The 20,338-nt window shown below is 44.0% G+C and overlaps 1 protein-coding gene across 7 annotated transcripts in view; it reads left to right on the top strand.

Annotated features, from left to right (window-relative positions):
* SULF1 (sulfatase 1) overlaps nt 1–20,338 on the top strand; it is a 178,024-nt gene that overhangs the window by 133,215 nt on the left and 24,471 nt on the right. For all 7 annotated transcript variants that reach the window (XM_053208646.1, XM_027064448.2, XM_027064450.2 and 4 more), the window contains 6 exons: nt 1,720–1,848; nt 2,119–2,175; nt 2,896–3,025; nt 15,059–15,269; nt 17,903–18,149; nt 19,955–20,051. In XM_053208646.1, coding sequence (XP_053064621.1) covers nt 1,720–1,848; nt 2,119–2,175; nt 2,896–3,025; nt 15,059–15,269; nt 17,903–18,149; nt 19,955–20,051 — 871 coding nt within the window. The remainder of the gene's footprint in view (nt 1–1,719; nt 1,849–2,118; nt 2,176–2,895; nt 3,026–15,058; nt 15,270–17,902; nt 18,150–19,954; nt 20,052–20,338) is intronic.

Raw genomic sequence — 20,338 nt, 5'->3', positions numbered from 1 at the left:
TCTGCTTGCAACGTTCAGCTGAGTTGTTGTGGCTCGTGTATATCTGAGCGAATTCGGTCACCAATCTCAGTGTCTGGTTTCTTTTCATCCAAAACAGAAAAGGGTGTGTGTAGGTTGGTAATTCAGAAAATGAAAACCTTTTTCCCACTACAACGTGTTAAATGAACTAAGAGAAAGGAAAATTAACTACCTTTAAAGAGAAAGGAAAATTAACTACCAATGTTTATTTCTGTCACATAGACCAGAATCCATGTCATATGGGCTGTGTACACAGACACAAAATGTGGTCTTTAGGGACACCACCTATACCTTCTTTGAATCAGAGATACACTGTCTTTAAAAAATAATAACAATAACCACTGCCTGCCTTTTTTTTTAAGCTTATTTATTGATTTTGAGAGAAACAGAATGTGAGTGGGGGGAGGGGCAGAGAGAGAGGGAGAGAGAGAATCCCAAGCAGGCTCCACGCTCTCAGCACAGAGACTGAGTCAGGGCTTGATCTTACAAAACTGTGCGATTGGGGTGCCTGGGTGTCTAATCAGTTTAGCATCTGGTTCTTGGTTTCAGCTCAGGTCATGATTTCACAGTTTCGTGGGCTCGAGCCCCGAGCCAGGCTCTGTGCTGACAGCACGGAGCCTGCTTCGGATTCTCTCTGTCCCTCCTCTCTGTCCCACCCCATTCACGCTGTCTTGTCTCTCTCAAAATAAATAAGTAAACTCAAATAAGGGTTGGGGGGGGGGTCCTCTGGGTGTCTCAGTCGGTTAAGCATCCAACTTTGGCTCAGGTCATGATCTTATTGTTCATGAGTTCAAGCCCTATGTCGGGCTCTGTGCTGACAGCTCGGAGCCGGGAGCCTGCTTCAAATTCTGTCTCCCTCTCTCTTTGCCCCTCCCCTGCTCATACTCTGTCTCTGTCTCTCAAAAATAAATAAATTTTGAAAAAAAAAATTTTTTAAACCAACTGTGAGATCATGACCTGAGTCGAAATCAAAAGTCAGTCACAACCAACTAAGCCATCCAGGTACCCCCAGCCCCTGACTTTTAGCATTTTTTTTCAATTATTAATAAAGAAAAATTTTTAAAGAATATAACATTTTAAGAAACATGGTTTTCATTTAGAAGAAAAACATCTTCAAGGAGTGAAGTTCTATTTCTGCACCCCTCTACATCTCTATTTTCCCATCTTAAAATGGGTTTTACACGTCCTGCTGGTCACATCAGAATGTTCTCTGTAAAATAAGATAATGTACATGAAACACTTACGGAAAGAATAAAAGAAAAGAATGCAAGTAGAATTCAAAATCTGGAATGGCCTTAAGGAGCATCTAGCCCGGACTCCTGATCTAACAAGGAGGAAACTTGGCAGATAGCATAAGTGCCTCTCGCAGAGTTCCCGATTCTGCAGCGGCATTGGGGCCCAGAAACCAGATATCCTGAATCTCACCTGCGTGCCTCTTCTGCCGCCACATTGCACTACATCCTGGGAGAAGGGAGAACGTGATGACAGCAGAAGGCTTTCTTTGAAGAATGTTATTATGTCTCTTCAGCTCATTCGAAACTTTGGGAATTGTCCGATCCAAGTTAAAAGGTTTTATGCATGAAAGACCACGCTAGAGGGAGAGAAGACCAAAAACCAGTGCATCTCGGTGTGGAGAAAGTGGCCCTAAGTGCCACTGCCACGGGTGTTAGGTATGGGGCGTAACCATCTGTCCCTTTGCAGAGTCCCACAGATCGTTCTCAACATCGACCTGGCCCCTACGATCCTGGACATCGCTGGGCTCGACACACCTCCCGATGTGGATGGCAAGTCCGTCCTCAAACTTCTGGACCCGGAAAAGCCAGGTAACAGGTGCGTCAATTTGCTCTCCATCAGCCAGCCCCAAGCTCATGGGCACCTAGAGCCAGCCAGCAGTTGTAAGAAGTGGAGGCAAAGTAGGGCTTTGCCCAGGAGAACCGCCCTAAGCTGAGAATTTCCCTGCTGTTTGTGAATAGCATATTGATAGAGATGCAGTCGTGGTCTGTGGGAAGTGAGAGGTGTTTCTTTAAATAAACTGTTAGTGCAGAATCGTTTGGAAAAACGTCCAGATGCCAACAGTAAATATTATTATTTTGCTTTCAGGTTTCGAACAAACAAGAAAGCCAGAATTTGGCGTGATACATTCCTCGTGGAAAGAGGGTAATTATTGGTTCCTGGGGTGCTTCTGGGAACCAGTCCTAGTGGGCAGCTCTCCCTGCTGGGTGTTTTTTCGCCCTTATTCCGGTTTACTAAGCATGCAGATTTCGTAAGCCCAGTCACAAGATTGAATGGTTTGCTACTCATTCTCCACTGACCAGCACCATCATGATTGTTGCATCAGACTGTAAAACATAAATTCTCACAAGATGGGACCAAAGCACTTATGGTTGCATTTCTCAGCCTTGGCTCCTAATCAGACCAGTCGATTGACTTTCTCAGCCCTCCTTCCCAAGTCCGCCTGGCCCTCACCTTTCTCTTTCTTTTCCTTAGGTGCCTTTCCTGGCTTTAAATATATGAGACTTTAATTTCCAGAGTCTCTTCTGGGATTCCCCTTTTGATTCATGATCCCATTGTCTTGTTTTTTTCCATACCTACATTGAGAGAAAAGCATTTATATAACTGTACAGCTAAACATTTATGCCCAGAGTTTTGAAATTAACGCTTTGGGGCGAGAATGTTCTTCATTAGTGCCCGGCCTATAATCTTCACAAAGGACTCGGCAAATGCCGAACTCCTATGAGCCAGATTCTAACATCTATGTCATGCCATTTGAAGAATGTGTAGTCATGTCACAGGGGAGAAAAGTACAAAAGGCACATGATGCTAGGAAGATAATGCAGATCGTTTCTCACATTAGAAACTTTTTCTTTTCTGTCAAAGGAAATTTCTACGTAAGAAAGAAGAATCCAGCAAGAATATCCAACAGTCAAATCACTTGCCCAAATATGAGAGGGTCAAGGAATTGTGCCAGCAGGCCAGGTACCAGACAGCCTGTGAACAGCCTGGGCAGGTGAGTGACACAGCTTGTCTTCACCACAAGTCACATCCGTCTTCATTTCTAATTTAAAATTTGCAACGTATAAAACAATGTACATTTATGGATAAATAAGCTTTTCATTACGCTCATGCCGTGCTCACTATGACAGCTCTCCTCTGACTGGGATTATCTAACTGGCCTAAGCTGGGCCTCCTCATCACAGCTTGGCTCCCTCCAGTGAAAAAACATGGTGCCCTCGGAGAGTACAAGATATCCACCTGACTAGCCAACACCAGTTCAACATATCAGACATGTGAAATGGTTAGCCAGGCTAGAAAGTTCAGAAACTCGGTTCCATTTGAGGAGAAGCCAACACCACTTGGGTTCCTGTTAACTGGTTATCAAGAAGTCTACTTAGTCAAGATCATGGGCAGATGCTGAGCCTCTGGACAGTGAACCAGCCAAGAGACACGATGGGGTCTTCCCATCCTGTACTGAAGTCAGATGGCATCCAACCTACAGAGGAGGACAGAGTCTAGGACCAAGATTGGGGAATGAAAAGGGAAGACATATTGTGTCTGTTTATCGTTTCTACCTCTGCTCACAAAGTATCTGACATCAACTATTCCATTAGAATGAATCCTCTTTATTAATCGAAGTATTACTGTAGAATTCAAGGCTACCCAGAACACCAACTATTATCAATAAGAACTAAAGAAATACCATGTAATGAATTAAACAGACCTGTTTCTAAGGAAAGTGAGAACATATGAACACAAGCTATTTTTTTAAATGTTTATTTATTTTGCAAGTGAGAGAGAGAGGTTGAGCTCTAGAGAAGCGCAGAGAGAGAGGGAGAGAGACAATCCCAAGCAGGCTCCACGCTGTCAGTGCAAAGCCTAATGCAAGGCTCGATCTCACAAACTGTGAGATCATGACCTGAGCCGAAATCAACAGTAGGAGGCTTAACCTCCTGAGCCCACCCAGGCGCCCTTCACACAAACTATCTTAAACACTCTTGATCAACACCAATGCTACCTAAAAGAGGTATTGTGTCATCATGAGAGAGGAACTGAATTTCTGCCTAAGTCATTGCAACTTAGAACAAAATGGAAGGAAAATGAAAACTAATATTTATTACTCATGTGTCTTATGTAAAGCACTGTATATGGAATTTTCTGTGTATTAGCTCAGTTTAATCCTCATATTCATCCGGTGAGGGAGGCATCGTTGTCCCCATTTACAAACGGGCAGCCGGTGAGTGCAGAGCCGGGATCCAAATGAGGTATAGGATTCAAAAGCAGCGGCCGCTTGCTGCCTTCCAAGGTAAGTTACATGAACTAGGCAGAGAGAAGTTCAAATCTTTGGTGAGTCTTTTTTTTTTCTTTTCAACTTATCTGACCTCTAGATATCCATACAGCTAGCCAATACCAGTTCAAGATACCAGGCGTATGAAACTGATAGTCCCGTTATTGAAATGGCCTCATAAATGTAAGGCATCACACATTTGTACATGTGATATGGCATCTAGCTTATCGAGCAGACATTCACAATAAACAGCTTGGTCCTCATACATTCTGCATTTCCTCATGCCTTTTTGTGCTCAGGGATTCCCCTGAAATAGAAAAAGATGGGGCGGTGGGGGGAGGTTGTTGAAGGAAGGGATGAAACCAGGCCTTCAGGGTACTCCAGTAAGTCTTTATTTTCAAGTGTTTAGCGGAGACGCTTAGACTTATTCATTATAGTTTCATTTGATGTCTTCAAATCCTTCTTAAGGAAGCTCTAAGTATTATTATGACTAAAACCTCAGAATTGTTTTGTAGCTCTGAAATGATTTTTATGAGCCAGCCTCAGTAGACTAATTTACCTGTATTCGGGAGTTGGAAATGTTCAGTGTTAAATGTATCTCATGCAAATTGGTGATTTTTGTTACTATTTTAGCCCTCTAAGCCGCAAGCATGATAGCCGACTGAGAATAAGGTACATTGCCTACCTTTTCAGTACACAATTTTGCAAACCTCACAATTTTGCAAAACCTGAAATTTTAATACATGTCCTAAAGGGCAAATGTAGTATAACTGGATTATGGCACTTTGGCATGAGCTCTCCACTCTTGTGCTGAATGCTAACTATGTTAAAAACTTCACTTTGCTTTTTCACATTTTTCTAAACTTGTTTTGCCCCCACTAAATGCTTAAATATCTAGTTCCCTGGGATTTTCCTCTGCTGCTTGATTTCTATGTGCACCAGTCTGAATTTAGATTATATCACATGAACATATGAAAATGTTAGCAACAATTTCTTTCAGAAGTGCCTGAAATATGAGAACAGAGAATTACGCTATACCCCAGATGATGATTTCTTTCTATAGGTGACGCTCACACAATGGCTTAAGAATCTGAGAACTTCTGGAAAATCTCAAGCCTCTTCCAGACAGTTCTCGAATCTGTGGGTCAAGCCCAGTTGCTCTACTGTGTTCTACAGAATCTTTATATTTTGGCCTTTTGCTTTTTCTATCTGGCTACTTTGAAGATTTTCTTTTTAGTTACAATATCAGTGACGATAAAAAGGGAAGAAAAAGTCCAGAATAATGAGATTGTATTGATCTGGATCAAGGCATCAGTTGAGGCCAGAACTAACTTGCTAGGAATCTCTTCTCTTGACATCGATTTCACTCCTGGCCTGTGCCCTGCGTCTTTTTCTCTGACCAAGGTTAACTGCCTGCATTCAAAAGACAACACAGTCTTCTCTTTGGTTTGATTCTGTATGGGATATAAAGGAAAAACCCATGCTCTCGGCCCCATTCTCTTCACTTTTCCCCCACAAAGAGAGCACGAATTTCCCCTGTCCCACTACACCCCCATGCCTGGTCACCTGAGGATTGTTTGTCAGAGTCAATGTGAATGCATGAAGCAGGTAAATGAAAGAAAGAGAAATATGACATCAAAAAGTTTGGGTTAGAATATTGGCATCCACTACTTTTTAGATGTGTGTTTGGGGACAAGATTCTTAAGAGTCTCAGGTTGTCTATCCCTAAAGTGAGGAAAATTAATCTCAGGCTTGTAAGAATCCAGTGATATCATATATGTAAAGTCCTAGATGAACTATAAGGCAATGTGTGAATATTGGGTGCTATTACTGTTCCAGGCCATCTTACCTGCTGTTTTCATTCCTACGAAGCCAACAGAGAATTAAAATGGGCTGGAATCCCAGACATTTGGCAATACTTCTTCACTTTGTGAACAGAGCAACCAGCAGGGACTAATTAAGGCAGTGTGGACATATGTGTTTGCATTTCTTCTGTGTTCCTGAATTAATATGAGACTGAGTATGAATCCCCACCACCCTCTCAGCTAGCATTACACCCCCAAGCACATTATGTACAGATTTACGTATGATACACTGCACACACACACACACACACACACGTGCAAATCTCAACTTCTATCTGAAAAGACTTTGGCTCAACAAAGACCACACATCAGTGATGCTCAATTCTACCCGCACCCTAGAATCACCTGGGCAGCTTTTGAAAATATCGACTTATAGCCTCCCCCTAGACCAATCAGATTAACATGTCTAGAGGTGATGCCAAGGCATCTGTATTTGTTAACAAAGTTAAGAACCAGAGGTCTAGAGTCCGAAAATATGAAAGTTGGAAACAGTCTTAGAAATCTTCCAGTTGAATGAGATCCTTTTCCTAATAAGGAAATTTAGGTCCGGAAAACTTCAGCTACAAACCCGAAGTCAGACCTGCGACTCTGTACTTCACGTTCAATCCTTTCTTCCCCAGAGCATGCTGCCTCTACAAAAATGTAACAGAGTAGATATTCTCTTGAAATTGTATGTGGCACTTGCCTGGCTGAAGCCGCGGGTTTGGGACCCACTCACAGCATCTAGTGAAGTGGTTCCCAAGCAGGACTGCATACTAGAATCACTTAGGCAGCTTTACAAAAGCTGATGCTCAAGCTTCACTCCAGACGAAGTAAAACAGACCTTATGGGGATGAGACCCAGACATCAGTGATTTTTTTTCAAGCGCCTGGGTGATTCCTATGAATAGCCAGGGTTGAGAATCATTCACGTCAGGTAAGCGTGACTGGTTTTTGCTTCTTCTAGGTACAGTGATTGACTCCTTAAATAGGAGTTACATAAAAGAGAAAATCCCTGGGCATTCAATTTTGAACTGCACATCATAGATTCTGTCATTTGGAAAAAAACAGCTTTCTTCTCTTTTTTTTTTTTTTGATAAAGCACATTTCATATCCTTTGTGAGTTGTTAAACTCCAGCGACTTTGCAATTTTGTTTGCCTCTCTACTATTGTATCAGTATGAAATCAAAGATTTGTTTAAAATTATGGAAGAACCCCAGATCAAGCAAGCTGATACTGTTTGAGAAATCAGACTGTAGCTGGTTGAATGTACTGGTTTAATTCCAGGATCTGTGTTCTCATCCCCAAAATTATCCCTCTGGCCGTAGAGCCCTCGACCCTCTGTGACCAGCTGCAGAGCAGGAATAAAAGGCATTTACCAGTAAGATCTGGTTCGTTTGCCAGAAACTGACAGCCTGTTTCCAGAAACTCACTGAGCCCTGGTTAAAATCTCAGCTCATAGACACCTCCCCCTGGCGCTCCTGATTCCAGAGGGACAGGCCAGAAGGACCAAGCCCCAGTGCCACCCTCTGGCTGAACATTTGTGTGCTCAGGGCTCGTTATGGACGGCCCAGCCTCTAAACCTGGCCACCTCCCCTCTTCAACCTGCACTGAAGGACATGTCTGAATTGTGTGCTAGATGGTTTGGCTTTGGTGCAGTTTTCAAAATACAAACCACAGGCTTAAATGTCAAACCATATTTAATGATGTTCCAAACAAGTCAGAAAAAGACAAACATAAGGACATTTTACTTATAAACTACCTAATGTGTCCACACCCAATTTAACGTATGTTCTTGTTCCCCACTGCTCCCTAACACGGCCTCGCTCTGGTCAGGAGCCCCTCCTCCCCGTCTCTTAAACATAACATTCTCGTCTGCCTTCCCCAATGCCATTTCCTCAGTTGAGCCTCACCAGAAGCCTCACGTTCTGCCCAAACCATTCTTTTGTCACTAGGGTCCTACTCAACTGGGATTGCATCCTGACTTCATGCTTGCTTTGTCACTTAACCTAACTCTGCCTTAGTTTCTTCATCTCGAAAATGGACATAATACTAGTAAAGATTATATGGGGAGGTTACTATAAAGATTATATGAGTTAAGTGTAGTAAGCATTTGAACCGGTACCTGGCACATAACAAGCACTCAATAAATACTGGCTATCACTTGTTGGCCAAGGTCAGTTTACCAACTTTACTTTCCCCAAACTGCAAGAACAATATTTCCTCCAACATATCATTACTGACTTCAGCAAACGATCATCCAGATTAGAATCTAAAGGAGGAAACTTCTTCTGCCTCTCTTTCCTTTCCACTTTCCCTCCTTCACCCCCTCTCAGCCCATTTCAAAGAAAACAGGAGGAAACTCCTCAGCACGAGTAACTCTAGTTCATATTTGTGAGAAAATCGGACAGTGGCTTCAGCTAAGTGATAACTTCAACAAGGATGTTTATATGGTGTTTTTATATTCCCGGTGTTAAGACAAAAATTCTAAACACACGTCCACATGCAGGTAACTGTTTTTCATGATGTTGGTACTGGCCTAAAGGATAATCAGGTTATCTGAAAATTACTGTATGGTTGTTACATTTCAGAGAACACGATTTGACCTGCATTATGACCAAATCCACATAATAAGACATATAATAATGGGGAACTAATCCGTGTGTGTGTGTGTTTGTGTGCGTGTGTATGTGTGTGAAGTTTTCATTGCAGTGTACCTTCGAAAAAGTTGTAGCCAAAATTTTTATTTCTTACTCATGAAAATGGGCATAAATGGGCATAAATAAGAATATAGAACATTCTTGACCAGTCTGAGAAATATATGCCGTTGGAAATGTAGAAAGTATCATGATTATCTAGTAGTTACATCAGGAAAAGGAAGTAAGCAGAGTTCTGTCTTCATCTCATATTATGCTAGGCATTTACACAAAACATTTTATACCTGAAAATTATACTATAGTAGAGATCTCAGGCTCATTTTAAATATAAGGAGACGAAAGCTCAGATGGGAAAGTAACTTGACCAAAGTCACCCAGCTGGAAGTGTGACAAGTCTGAGTTCAAACCAAGATCTGTGTGATTCAAAGCCACAGTCTCCCCACTAAATAATAATTACTGTATTATATATAATTTACAAGCAGGAAACATGAACTTGCCCAAGGATTGGCTAACCATTGTTAAAGGTCAATTATAATAGTATTGCTCTGGATTTATATGGCGCATCGTTTTTTGAGAATTCCAAAAACAATTTATTCTCATGACATATCCTTGAGGCCAGGAGGAGCAAGTATTATTTTGCCAGATGTGGAATCTGGAAGAACAAAGAGATTCTGTAATTTGCTCACGGCCATAGAGTTAGCAGCGAAAGAAAATTAAAATCGAGGTCTCCCCATCCCTAACCCAATACTTATCTCCATTGAAAATGTCTACCTTCCATTCAGTTTGCCTAAGACCAAATTCTTTAAGTAATAAACTTACGTGGCGGGGGTGGGGGTGGGTTGGGAACTAATAATAATAATAACAACACCACCAACTGCCTTTGTTGAGTGCCTACCATGTACTGAGTTCTCGCTGCGCGTGAGTGAGTTCTAATGCTCATGGAGCTTACAGTGTGTAGCTGACTTGCTCAAGGACACATAAGCAATGTGATAACGCTGATATTCAAATCCGGACTTTTCTGGCCTGAAAGTCCAGACTTTTGCCACTGCGTCACATCAATATGGGTACAAAATGCCATTCCCAAGTCCCAGGTGGAATATAGGTGATCTTCATTACTACAGAATCCTAGTCCAGTGAACGAATTATGGTAGCGCTTTAGGTTGTTGTACTGATTAAGTGGATAATTTATATATAAAGTGTTCTAGACAAGTACCCGGCAGCAAGTAAGAGTTCCCTAATGATGACAATGATGGTGACAAAGACAGTGTTGAAGGGAATTGTTTGAATGGCATTTTAGCATATTTCTCATTAGATTTGATTCCACCAAACTAGCTGCCCCACACCTGAATCCTTACACCAAATAGCCAGTCTTCTCTTCATTATGTGTTATTTATATATAAGTATATATAATCAATCAAAATATACTAAGACATAATTACTAAACAAAGTGATTTGATGCTGAGCTAACTTTAGGGAATAACTCAGGAGTATGAGACGTGGTCCCTGCCTTTAATTCCAAATTCCAGTGTGGCTGGGAAGGGTAAAATGAAATCAGAATAACCTACAAAATTATTTACACGGTTTTATCTAGCCCCTCATCAGCAGAACGTCTGCAGAAATAGTTGTGCGATGAATGTATGTTAAATGATTGGCACAGACGGAGCCAGAGAGGCAAGAGAAATGTTGAAACGAGGTCCGACAAAGTGGCAAAGGAATTTACAGAAGGGGTGAGTGGTCAGGGAAGGTGGAGACCATCAGCTTTGGCAGTTAACTGATTTACTGATAAACTTCAAGAGAGTAGACAAAAGGGAGACAGTTTGATGTCTGTATGTCTGCACGGGCGGGTCTTTGACAAAGCTCGTTTCTGAGGCTGACTCCGTGTCCCGTTAGCAGATGCCTCCCTGAGTTCGTGCTTCCTTCTGATTCCGGAAGCTCTTCTGCACTGCGAAACCATCTCCTCATTGTTTTGAGCGTGTAAGTGACTGGTGGTGTAAGTTTCAGAGCAATTCTCTGAAAGTTCTCTTCCCTCGCCTCCCTCTATAAACTCTCAATGATGACCACGGTGGTGGCAGTTATTCAAGGATTTATTGCTCAGCTGTAAAAATTATCATGATATCGAACACTAAAATGACTGTGGCAAATATGTGGTAATTACATTTCATTAAAATTGCTAGTAGGCTTGCCACTAAGAAGAGTTTGAAAGCCTCTAGCTAATTACTCCATCTGATAGGGTCTATGGCTTGTTCAAAGGGTTCATGGTATAGAAAAGCGTTGGCATTTTTCACTGTGGCCCTTGTTTTATACAAGAATGTGTGTAGGTGGATGTATACCTTTAGTATATGTGGGTACGTGTGTGCATGTGTGTACAGATGCATACATATATGCATATATGCATACATACATACATATATGCATACATATATGTGTGCATATTTGATTTGTGTGATATGTCACCAGTGCCCAGGATGGTACCAGACCTCAGGTTTGGTTAAATTCATGTCTCAGGAAAGAAACACCCCTTCCCTTCACCTCTGATCCATGGGACATTAGCAAGGAATTTGGCTAATGGGAAAATGCCGGTTAGATTCCAAATAGACCAAATCACTAAAAATTCTGCCTACACTTTGTGATCTGTACACTCAGCTCTCCAAGGCCAAGAAAAAGGCAGAATTTTTTTTTTTTAGTGCGTTATGGTTACAAAACTAAGGAAGGTTTTCACTGCAGTTGCGTGTTTTAAAAATTAGTATGTGTACCAAAATTGGTATAAATTCGAACCACAAAAGACACAAGACCAGACAAGAATAAAGACAACCATGTTTTCCTGTCTGGGAGAAAACAGAGTATTTCTTAAGCTTCTACTAGGCTGTAGAACACTGGCCTCTTCTTTTGCTACCCTTGGAATTAAGTAGTAAACTCTTAGTTTTTGAATGCTGGAGTTAGAGGTTACCCAGATAGATGGATAAGTCTGAAACCATTTGCATTTAGGACAAATACAGATCTAGACTGACACTCTAGTATCACTGATCACCAAACTTTCTGGAGCTATAAAAGGTTATCATTGATTTTGCTGACACTTCTCACCAGCAAAAATTCCACAGGGCATATCGTTATTCCTTAAGGGAATTGTATATCTGTTTCTGAGAACTTTTCTCAAGAACTTCACGACACTTCCTCAAGCTCACTGGATGTGTCTGGAAGTGCCACACACCCAGGCTTGAAAATCACTGGTCTCCACCTTGAATGGCAGAACAGGCACACACAGCTTTCCGCTAAGCATTTGCAAAGACGAAATTCTATCACTTGTCAACTACCTATGGAGAGAAAGTAAGGAAAACTGGTTACTCTTACAGAGAATGCATAGTCCTGCCAGTGTAGACAAGCTGGAAGTGTACCTCTGTTCAACTAGAGTCGTTTTCTGACCTGATTGCATCAGTGCATTTCTAGACACAGCTTCCTTTGCATATCCACGCCCAAAAATGCATATATCCTTCCCAAAGACTCCTCCGTCCGAGCTACTTAGACCTCTTTTGCCCCTGCCAGGGATTCCAGCTGCAAAGAGGTCCAAGAACCAGTCGCAAATTGAAAGCGGTTGTTCTTAACCCCAACTGCACATTAGAATCACCAGGGGAGCTTTTGAAACTCCCAAAGCCCAGCCATGTGTGAGAACCACTGACCTGACATAAGTCCTGTGTGCCTGATCAAGTTGACTTCACTTTTTTTCTTCAGTTAAATTATCTCTAACTTAGTTAGTCCTTGACTGTGCTTGTTTGTGTCACCTTTTCATGGCTTTGTAAATAGAGTTGCCCTCTCCCTTGAGCCTGCTTCTCTGGATGGAGATGATGGACATTCAGGATATGCTGGTCAAGCCGCAAAAGAAGACTGTAACCTGACATGGCTTGAAACCACCGAATTCTGTAGCACCAAGAGTGTATGGGGGCTAAAGCAAAATCACAGAACAAGCCCTATGGCCCCCGAGATTTGGGGACTATCGGGTAGAAGTGCAAAGGCAGCACCGATAATTCAACGCTTATTGAGGGCACATGGCTCCATCAAGAAAAAACAAAGCATGACTCTGTACCTTGGTCCATTGTGAGTGGTCACACTCCATTTGGTTTTTGGGGTAGGGTTTTTGTTTGTTTTGTTTTCTGTTTGTAATATAATTTCTTGTTAAATTGGCTAACATACAGGGTGTAAAGTGTGCTCTTGGTTTTTGGAGTAAATTCCCGTGGCTCATCACTTACATACAACACCCAGTGCTCATCCCAACAAGTGCCCTCCTCAATGTCCATCACCCACTTTCCCCTCTCCCCCACCACCCCCCCGGCCCCCTCAGTTTGTTCTCTGTATTTAAGAGTCTCCTATGGTTTGCCTCCCTCCCTCTCTCTTTGTAACTATTTTTTCCCCTTCCCCTCCCCCATGGTCTTCTGTTAAGTTTCTCAAGATCCACATATGACTGAAAACATACGATATCTGTCCTTCTCTGACTGACTTATTTCACTTAATAATACCCTCCAGTTCCATCCATGTTGCTGCAAATGGCAGGATCTCATTCTTTCTCATTGCCAAGTAGTACTCCATTGTATATATAAACCACATCTTCTTTATCCATTCATCAGCTGATGGACACTTAGGCTCTTTCCATCATTTGGCTAGTGTTGAAAGTGCTGCTATAAACATTGGGGTACGTGTGCCCCTCTGCATCAGCACTCCTGTATCTCTTGGGTAAATTCCTAGCAGTGCTATTGCTGGGTCATAGGGTAGATCTATTCTTAATTTTTTGAGGAACCTCCACACTGTTTTCCAGAGCGGCTGCCCCGGTTTGCATCCCCACCAACAGTGCAAGAGGGTTCCCGTTTCTCCACATCCTCGCCAACACCTGTTGTTTCCTAATTTGTTCATTTTAGCCACTCTGACCGGTGTGAGGTGGTATCTCAGTGGATCACACTCCATTTTGTACACGAGCGTCCTTTGTCTGCTGGCCAAGCCATCTGGGACCCTTGACTAAATTTTACCTTGCATCAGATCACCTTGAAATTAAAATGCAATCCAAAGTATGGTGACAGGTACACAAGGAAGGTATGGTGAGATCATTTTATGTGGCTCAGGAAAGAGCATCTTTTATTTAGTAATTTTTTATTTATTTTAATATGTATTTGAAATATGTAACTGGCACACCAAATACATAATTTTACAGGGGCTGTTGCTTTGGCCACTGCTCAGAAATGTGTCCATTTAGAGAAAGGTGTCAATAATTGTACACAGGGGATACTCATAGATGGGAGGGAAAAAAAGACGAAAGCTTGATCACACTGCATGACAGCGTGTTGTCACAACTGCGGTCAACTTCAGACCAAGGTCAGCATACTTCCCAAATTACCATTTTAGAGAGGAGGCCAGGGGAAAAGAGAAAGTAAAAGGAAGGTTAATAGGCCTTTAGGTAACATACGGAGGATCCCATGAAATGCCCCGAGGAGAAGTGATATTACTTCAGGCGGACTGAAGTTCAAGAAGCCTGGGCAGCAGGTGGGAGGGACAGGGAGACCCAGTGCCGCGTCCCATTGATCTGGAAGTAAGCCTGCCGTGTCTGCGGCAGGCTTGATAGAAGGCTCAAAGGAGAAAACCCAGTGCCAACCCCGCCCCCCGCCCCGTGCCTGTCTCTTGGGAAGGTGCGCGTTGTCTCTTCAGGGCTGCGGGGTCCGGAGGAGGATAAGAAGAGGCCCGGAGAACCCCTGACACGTTTGCTAACGTCCCGGCCCTGTGAGAGCTGGCCCGCGCTACAGCAGACTCCCATTAAACTCCACTCCGGCTCCCTCACGTGCCACTCTTCCCCGGCCCGAGTCAGAAATTCAGGGGCTTGAGAACAAAGCAGCCAGGTTTGTTTTTCCAGAGGAAGAGGGGTCTGGTGAAAACAGCCGTGACAGCTGTGCTCTGTGGCTGGGTGAATTCGGGGCTTTTTACGTGTCTCACTCAAGACTGTTTAGTCTGGATCCTGAGCATTTATGTATCAATTTTGGGCTCTAGTGTCGCCGAGGTAGTTCTGATTTCCAATGATTCCGGTGTCATCTGTCTTTGCCTCCCGTGAGAGAAATAACCGAGAGAACCGGGGGTAGGCTCGTTGCAGGGTCAGTTAAAAGCTTACCTTCCTTCGTTGGCTCTGCTTATCGGGGTTGCCCGGGCTTCCGGAACCCGATGCAGCGGCCCGTGATACGAAGCACCTGGAGCAGGAGGCGTAAACCACTCTCACGTTGGCTTTTGCAGAAGTGGCAGTGCGTTGAGGACACATCTGGCAAGCTCCGAATTCACAAGTGTAAAGGATCCAGTGACCTGCTCACCGTGCGGCAGAGCACGCGGAACCTCTATTCTCGCGGCTTCCACGACAAGGAATGCAGCTGCGGAGAGCCTGGCTATCGCACCGGCAGAAGCCAGAGGAAGAGCCAAAGGCAGTTCCTGAGAAACCAGGGGACTCCGAGTAAGCAACACGCAGTGACGTCTCAGTGGCAGGCCAAGGCTTTGCAAGTGGACATTAGAGAGAAAAGGCCGCTCCTTCCACATTTTAGATATTATCAATGCATGGCATTGGGGCCAAAGCAAATAATGGTCCTGTTCCAAATACGAGAGCTAATTTGGTATGTGGACACTTTAACTTAAGCATAGAACGAAAATATATTCAGTAAACACACCAGACAAAACGTAACACGCACAGGAAAGAGCTATACAGGGTAAAAGGTGGGGCTAGGGGCGGAGAGTAGAGTTTAAGTCAGGTGTACTTTACATTAATGCTAATATCCTGATTAGTCTGCTTTGAGCTACTTTAAAAAAAAAAGGAGAAAATAAAAAGTCAAGGTTTCATTGCTTATGCATTTAACTAGTAAGAAAAGCATACATGCGTTTTTTAGGCACATCTGTTTCAGGACAGTTTTTGTTTAATTCCTCTTGTTGGCTGGGATGGTCAAACAGTCAAATTCAGTATGAAAAGCACTGGTTGCCATCTTCTTTATAAAAACCCTATCAGGCAGCTATGATTCCTATGATTGTACAGATGTGAAAATCCAGTCGGGCACCTTCTGTAAAAGAATGAGAGTCTAGTGCCATCTAGTGGCTGAATGTGAGAAGTGACTCATCTGTGGCAATTTTTTTCTATACGGGTTTGGATATCAGTAAGATCCATCAAGTTCAATTCCCTGTTGTAAATTAGGTAGTTTTTTCTTTTTAAGTAGGCTGTATGCCCAATGTGGAGCTTGAACCCACAACCCCAAGATCAAGAGTTGCATGCTCTACTGACTGAGCCAGGCCCGTGTCCCCCATACTGTAAATTAGGAAATCAAATCAATAACTAGAACAATAGACGCTCTTAGCACTGGCTTTTTTTTTTTTAAACATTTATTTATTATTGAGAGACAGAGAGACAGACCATGAGCCGGGGAAGGGCAGAGAGAGGAGGAGACACAGATTCTGAAGCGGGCTCCAGGCTCCGAGGTGTCAGCACAGAGCCCGACGCCGGGCTCGAACTCACAAACCTCGAGATCATACCTGAACTGAAGTCGGACGCTTAACCGACTGAGCTACCCAGGCGCCCCAGCATTGGCTTTTTTACCCTGGAGTCCACAGATGGACTTCTGTGTAAAACTTTCAATAACTTTCTGAATATAACTTTCAATAAATTCTTAAAGGAATCCATAACCCAAAGGCTGAGAATGATTGATTTGGGAGATTTTTTTTCCTCCCTGAGAGAAAATGCCAGGTTTAATAGTTCACACAAAGATAGCAAATGGAAAGCCGACAAATGACAAAGATTCCCCACAGCCTCCCTTAACGGAAGCTGATTGCCAGTGTTGGGCTAGGAGGTAGGGACAGCCTCCTCTCTCCCAGGAGGCTCAATGTCACTCCACAGCAGTGACTGTAAACCCTGCTGTTGTTCTCATTGAACACAAACTGGAGATGTCTGGGGCCACCCTTTCAAACCACATGGAAGCTCACGTATTCGAGGACAGGAGGTGTTCCTGACCACCCTCAGTGGCCTGCTGATTGTTACAGAGGCGTTTCCTCCTCTGGAAACTGCCATCACAGCGAGATCCCGTGACAAGTACTATTCTGATTCTGCAGCCTGTGTGCCCCCCCCCCCTTCTTCCTATTTTAGCATCAGGCTGGAGAGAGAAAGGCCACGTGAGTAGGCCCCCTCAGATCCCAAGTGCATCTCGTAAGGAGGGGCAAAGTTTTGCTGGTGAAAGCTCTTGTCTCACACGCCATGAGCAGTGGATTACAGTGACCAGAAAACACGCTGGCCTCTCCTGGCCTTGCCCTCCATCTGCCAGGTATCACTAGTCAGCTGGCTGATAAAAACATTTGCAACACTTAATTTTTCTTAGAGCATTCCTCTGTCATTTGCACAAATATAAGGTGTCGAGAGCATTTACCCTTTGGCACGAGCAGCCCAACGTGGTGGGAGGACTGTAGCCTTTAGAACCTGGGAGACTAGAGTCCTGGTTCCACAGCTGTGGGCTACGTAACCTCGCACTTGCGAGGTAGCATTCAGAGCTTCAGTGTCCCCTCCTGGAGAAGCGTAGCACCAGATCTACGAGCCTGTTCGGACAATCTAATATGTTTTCTTAATGTAAGGATGAATTATAATAATACAGGCCTTCCAAGATTGTGGGTTAGAGATAAGTATCAGGTGGGTGATACATAGCAAAAGCTCGATAAATGACAGTATCATTATTAATACCGTAATTGGGAGTATAGTTTTAGCCAAACAAACTGCCTTAGCAGTTCGCGTTGAAAACGCAGTGTGCAAGTTCACAGCCTGCCATAAGTGGAAAGGAGCTTAGAAGGCGCCCAGACCTCCCCCCTGCCTGGAGGGATGAAGGGCCGAGGCCCAGAGGCACGTGCCCTCCACCGCACTGCCGGGCAGTGCCAGAGCCGGACGAGAGCCCACGGCTCCGGACGAGGATTCCAGGGGGCTGCCCACAGCACCCCGCTGCCCCTCAGCGGTGCAGTGCATACTGCCTGCCCCTTCCCAGCATGCCCCCTGAGCCAGGTGGTGCTTCTCCCCCCTCCTCAACTACACCTGGATGTCCGTATTAACACATCTTCCCTTATTTCCAGAGTACAAGCCCAGATTTGTCCACACTCGGCAAACACGTTCTTTGTCCGTCGAATTTGAAGGCGAAGTATATGACATAAACCTGGAAGAAGAAGAGCTCCAAGTGCTGAGACCAAGAAACATCGCCAAGCGCCATGACGAAGGCCCCCGGGGGCCTGGAGGCCACCAGGCTGCGGGCGACGGGGACACGATGCTGGCAGACAGAGGCAATGCCCTGGGCTTGCCCACCACCGTCCGAGTGACCCACAAGTAGGAAGGCTCAGTTCTCGAGGGCTGAGTTCACAGTTGTCACCTTATCTTATCAGTGTCTTCCTTCTTTACGGAAAGTGATACCACTTGGGTCTGGAGGCTGGCCTGTATAACAACCAGGGTTTAAAGAAGCCACGGGGAGTCCAAACAGTCGTGCATTTGGACACATGCTTTGGGCTCGGTTTCGCATTAAGGCTGATCAGCCAGAGTGGTTCTGTCACATCTTAACTTAGCAGGCATGGAGTTCTGCCCGTGAACGGTTACCTTTGTGGGAGTCTGGGTAACAGATGGAAGCCATTACTGGCGCTGGTAGAGGCTCTGGGTGCTGCACCGTTACTGAGGCTCAGAACAGTGGTGCGCTCACAGCCTCAGGAACGAAACCCAGCCCACGGGAGGGCCGTGGGGCCTGGAGAACGGTCGTAAGACGCAGGAACACCTCACGAACCCGTGCAGAACCCAGAGAGCACAGAGGGCCTCGGGAGCCGTGGAAACAGGGAAGGGAGCTGATAATCTCACAGCTCTAATGGACCACCTTGGTTCTCCATTTCCTTCCAAGATCCAGGTCATGTCTTGATAGAGAAAAATTTTCTTTCTGAATGTATTAGCAGGGTCTTTTTTTCTCTCTCTCATTATATCACTTTGGGGAAGCATGCTGTCATGAGCTCTGTCAGGAACTTTATCTTTGGGTCTGGTCTTCCGGTGCCCGTACAGTTGACCTTGAACACGGTGGGGGTTGGGGACACAGACCCTCCCCCCCGTACACACAGGTGAAAATCCACGTATAACTTTTGACTCCCCAGAAACTTAACTACTAATGGCCTACTGCTGACCAGAAGTGTTAGTGATAATATAAACAGCTGATGAGCACATATTTTATATGTATCATATACGGTATTCTTACAATAAAGTAAGTTAGAGAAGAGAATGTTTTTAAGAAAATCACAAGGAAGAGACGATGTTTACAGTACTGTACTGTGTTTATCCAAAAAAAAAAAAAAAATCTGCACGTAAGTGAGCCTGTGTAGTTCTAATGCGTGTTCTTCCAGGGTCAACTATAGTTGTTATAGTTACACACTAAGAGATTTAGACCAGGGTTCCACTTTTAGTATCGACTGACCCCTTATCCCAATTCCTCTCTATCCCTAAGGCTGTTTCTTTGCTTCAAACTTTTTAAAAATGTTTATTTATTTATTTTTGAGAGGTGGAGGGGGGAGGCAGAGAGAGAGGGAGACAGAAAATCCCAAACAGGCTCCACACTGTCAGAGCAAAGCCCGAAGACGCGGGGCTCAAACCCACAAACTGTGAGATCGTGACCGGGAGTCGGATGCTTAGCCGATGAGCCACCCAGGTGCCCCTCTTCGCTTCAAACTTAATGGGGTGCTTCAGGCAGCCTGTCTGTAACAAAATGAATGGGATAAATAACCCCCTTCTAACTCTGCATTTCTCTAATCAGGCAACTTACTTCTTCTTCCATCATAACTGTGGCATTTTTCCTGTGGCATTTGATGAGGCTTTCGAAATTGGAGTTTTCCGGTGGTTATCTGTTCTTGGAGACATGAATATTGAATATTGCTGTGAAAGGCGATCTTAGTAACGGTCTGTCTCTGTCACCATCATTTACCCACACCGGTAAATGTGGGTCAGGAGACATTGCCACGCATCCTGGTCTATGGCTCAGCTCCAAACAACTGCTTCCATCCAAATTAAGAGTTTAGAAGATAATTATATTCCCTTTGCTATTTCTAATGTTTATTTTAACATTAGCATATGAACCTATTTCTATTGTTTTGGGTTTGTTTCTGCAGGTGCTTTATTCTTCCGAATGATACAATCCATTGTGAGAGAGAACTGTATCAATCAGCCAGAGCCTGGAAGGACCACAAGGCATACATTGATAAAGAGGTTAGCCACGGCTATGTGATTGGAAGGTGTATTCCAAGTGTGAGCTCGGCTCGCCAGCCCGGCTGTGACCGGTGGGGCTCACTGAGTGTCCACTTCATCTTTTTTTTTTTTATAATTACAATTATGTGAAAAATAGAATAGCAGGGTATTTATCTTTCCCCAGTGATAGAGGGATGGTCCTGCCTGAAAACAAAATAGAGTGTAAAAATCATAGCGGGGACTGGCCCAACGCAGACTGAAATCTCTGCGAGGAAATGATTCAGTTGCTAAGTTGAGACATCTGTTAA

This window comes from Acinonyx jubatus, chromosome F2, assembly GCF_027475565.1.
Source record: "Acinonyx jubatus isolate Ajub_Pintada_27869175 chromosome F2, VMU_Ajub_asm_v1.0, whole genome shotgun sequence".
Lineage (NCBI taxonomy): Eukaryota > Metazoa > Chordata > Mammalia > Carnivora > Felidae > Acinonyx > Acinonyx jubatus.
The sequence above is the reverse complement of the archived record's forward strand: the minus strand, read 5'-3'. Positions and strand labels throughout refer to the sequence as shown.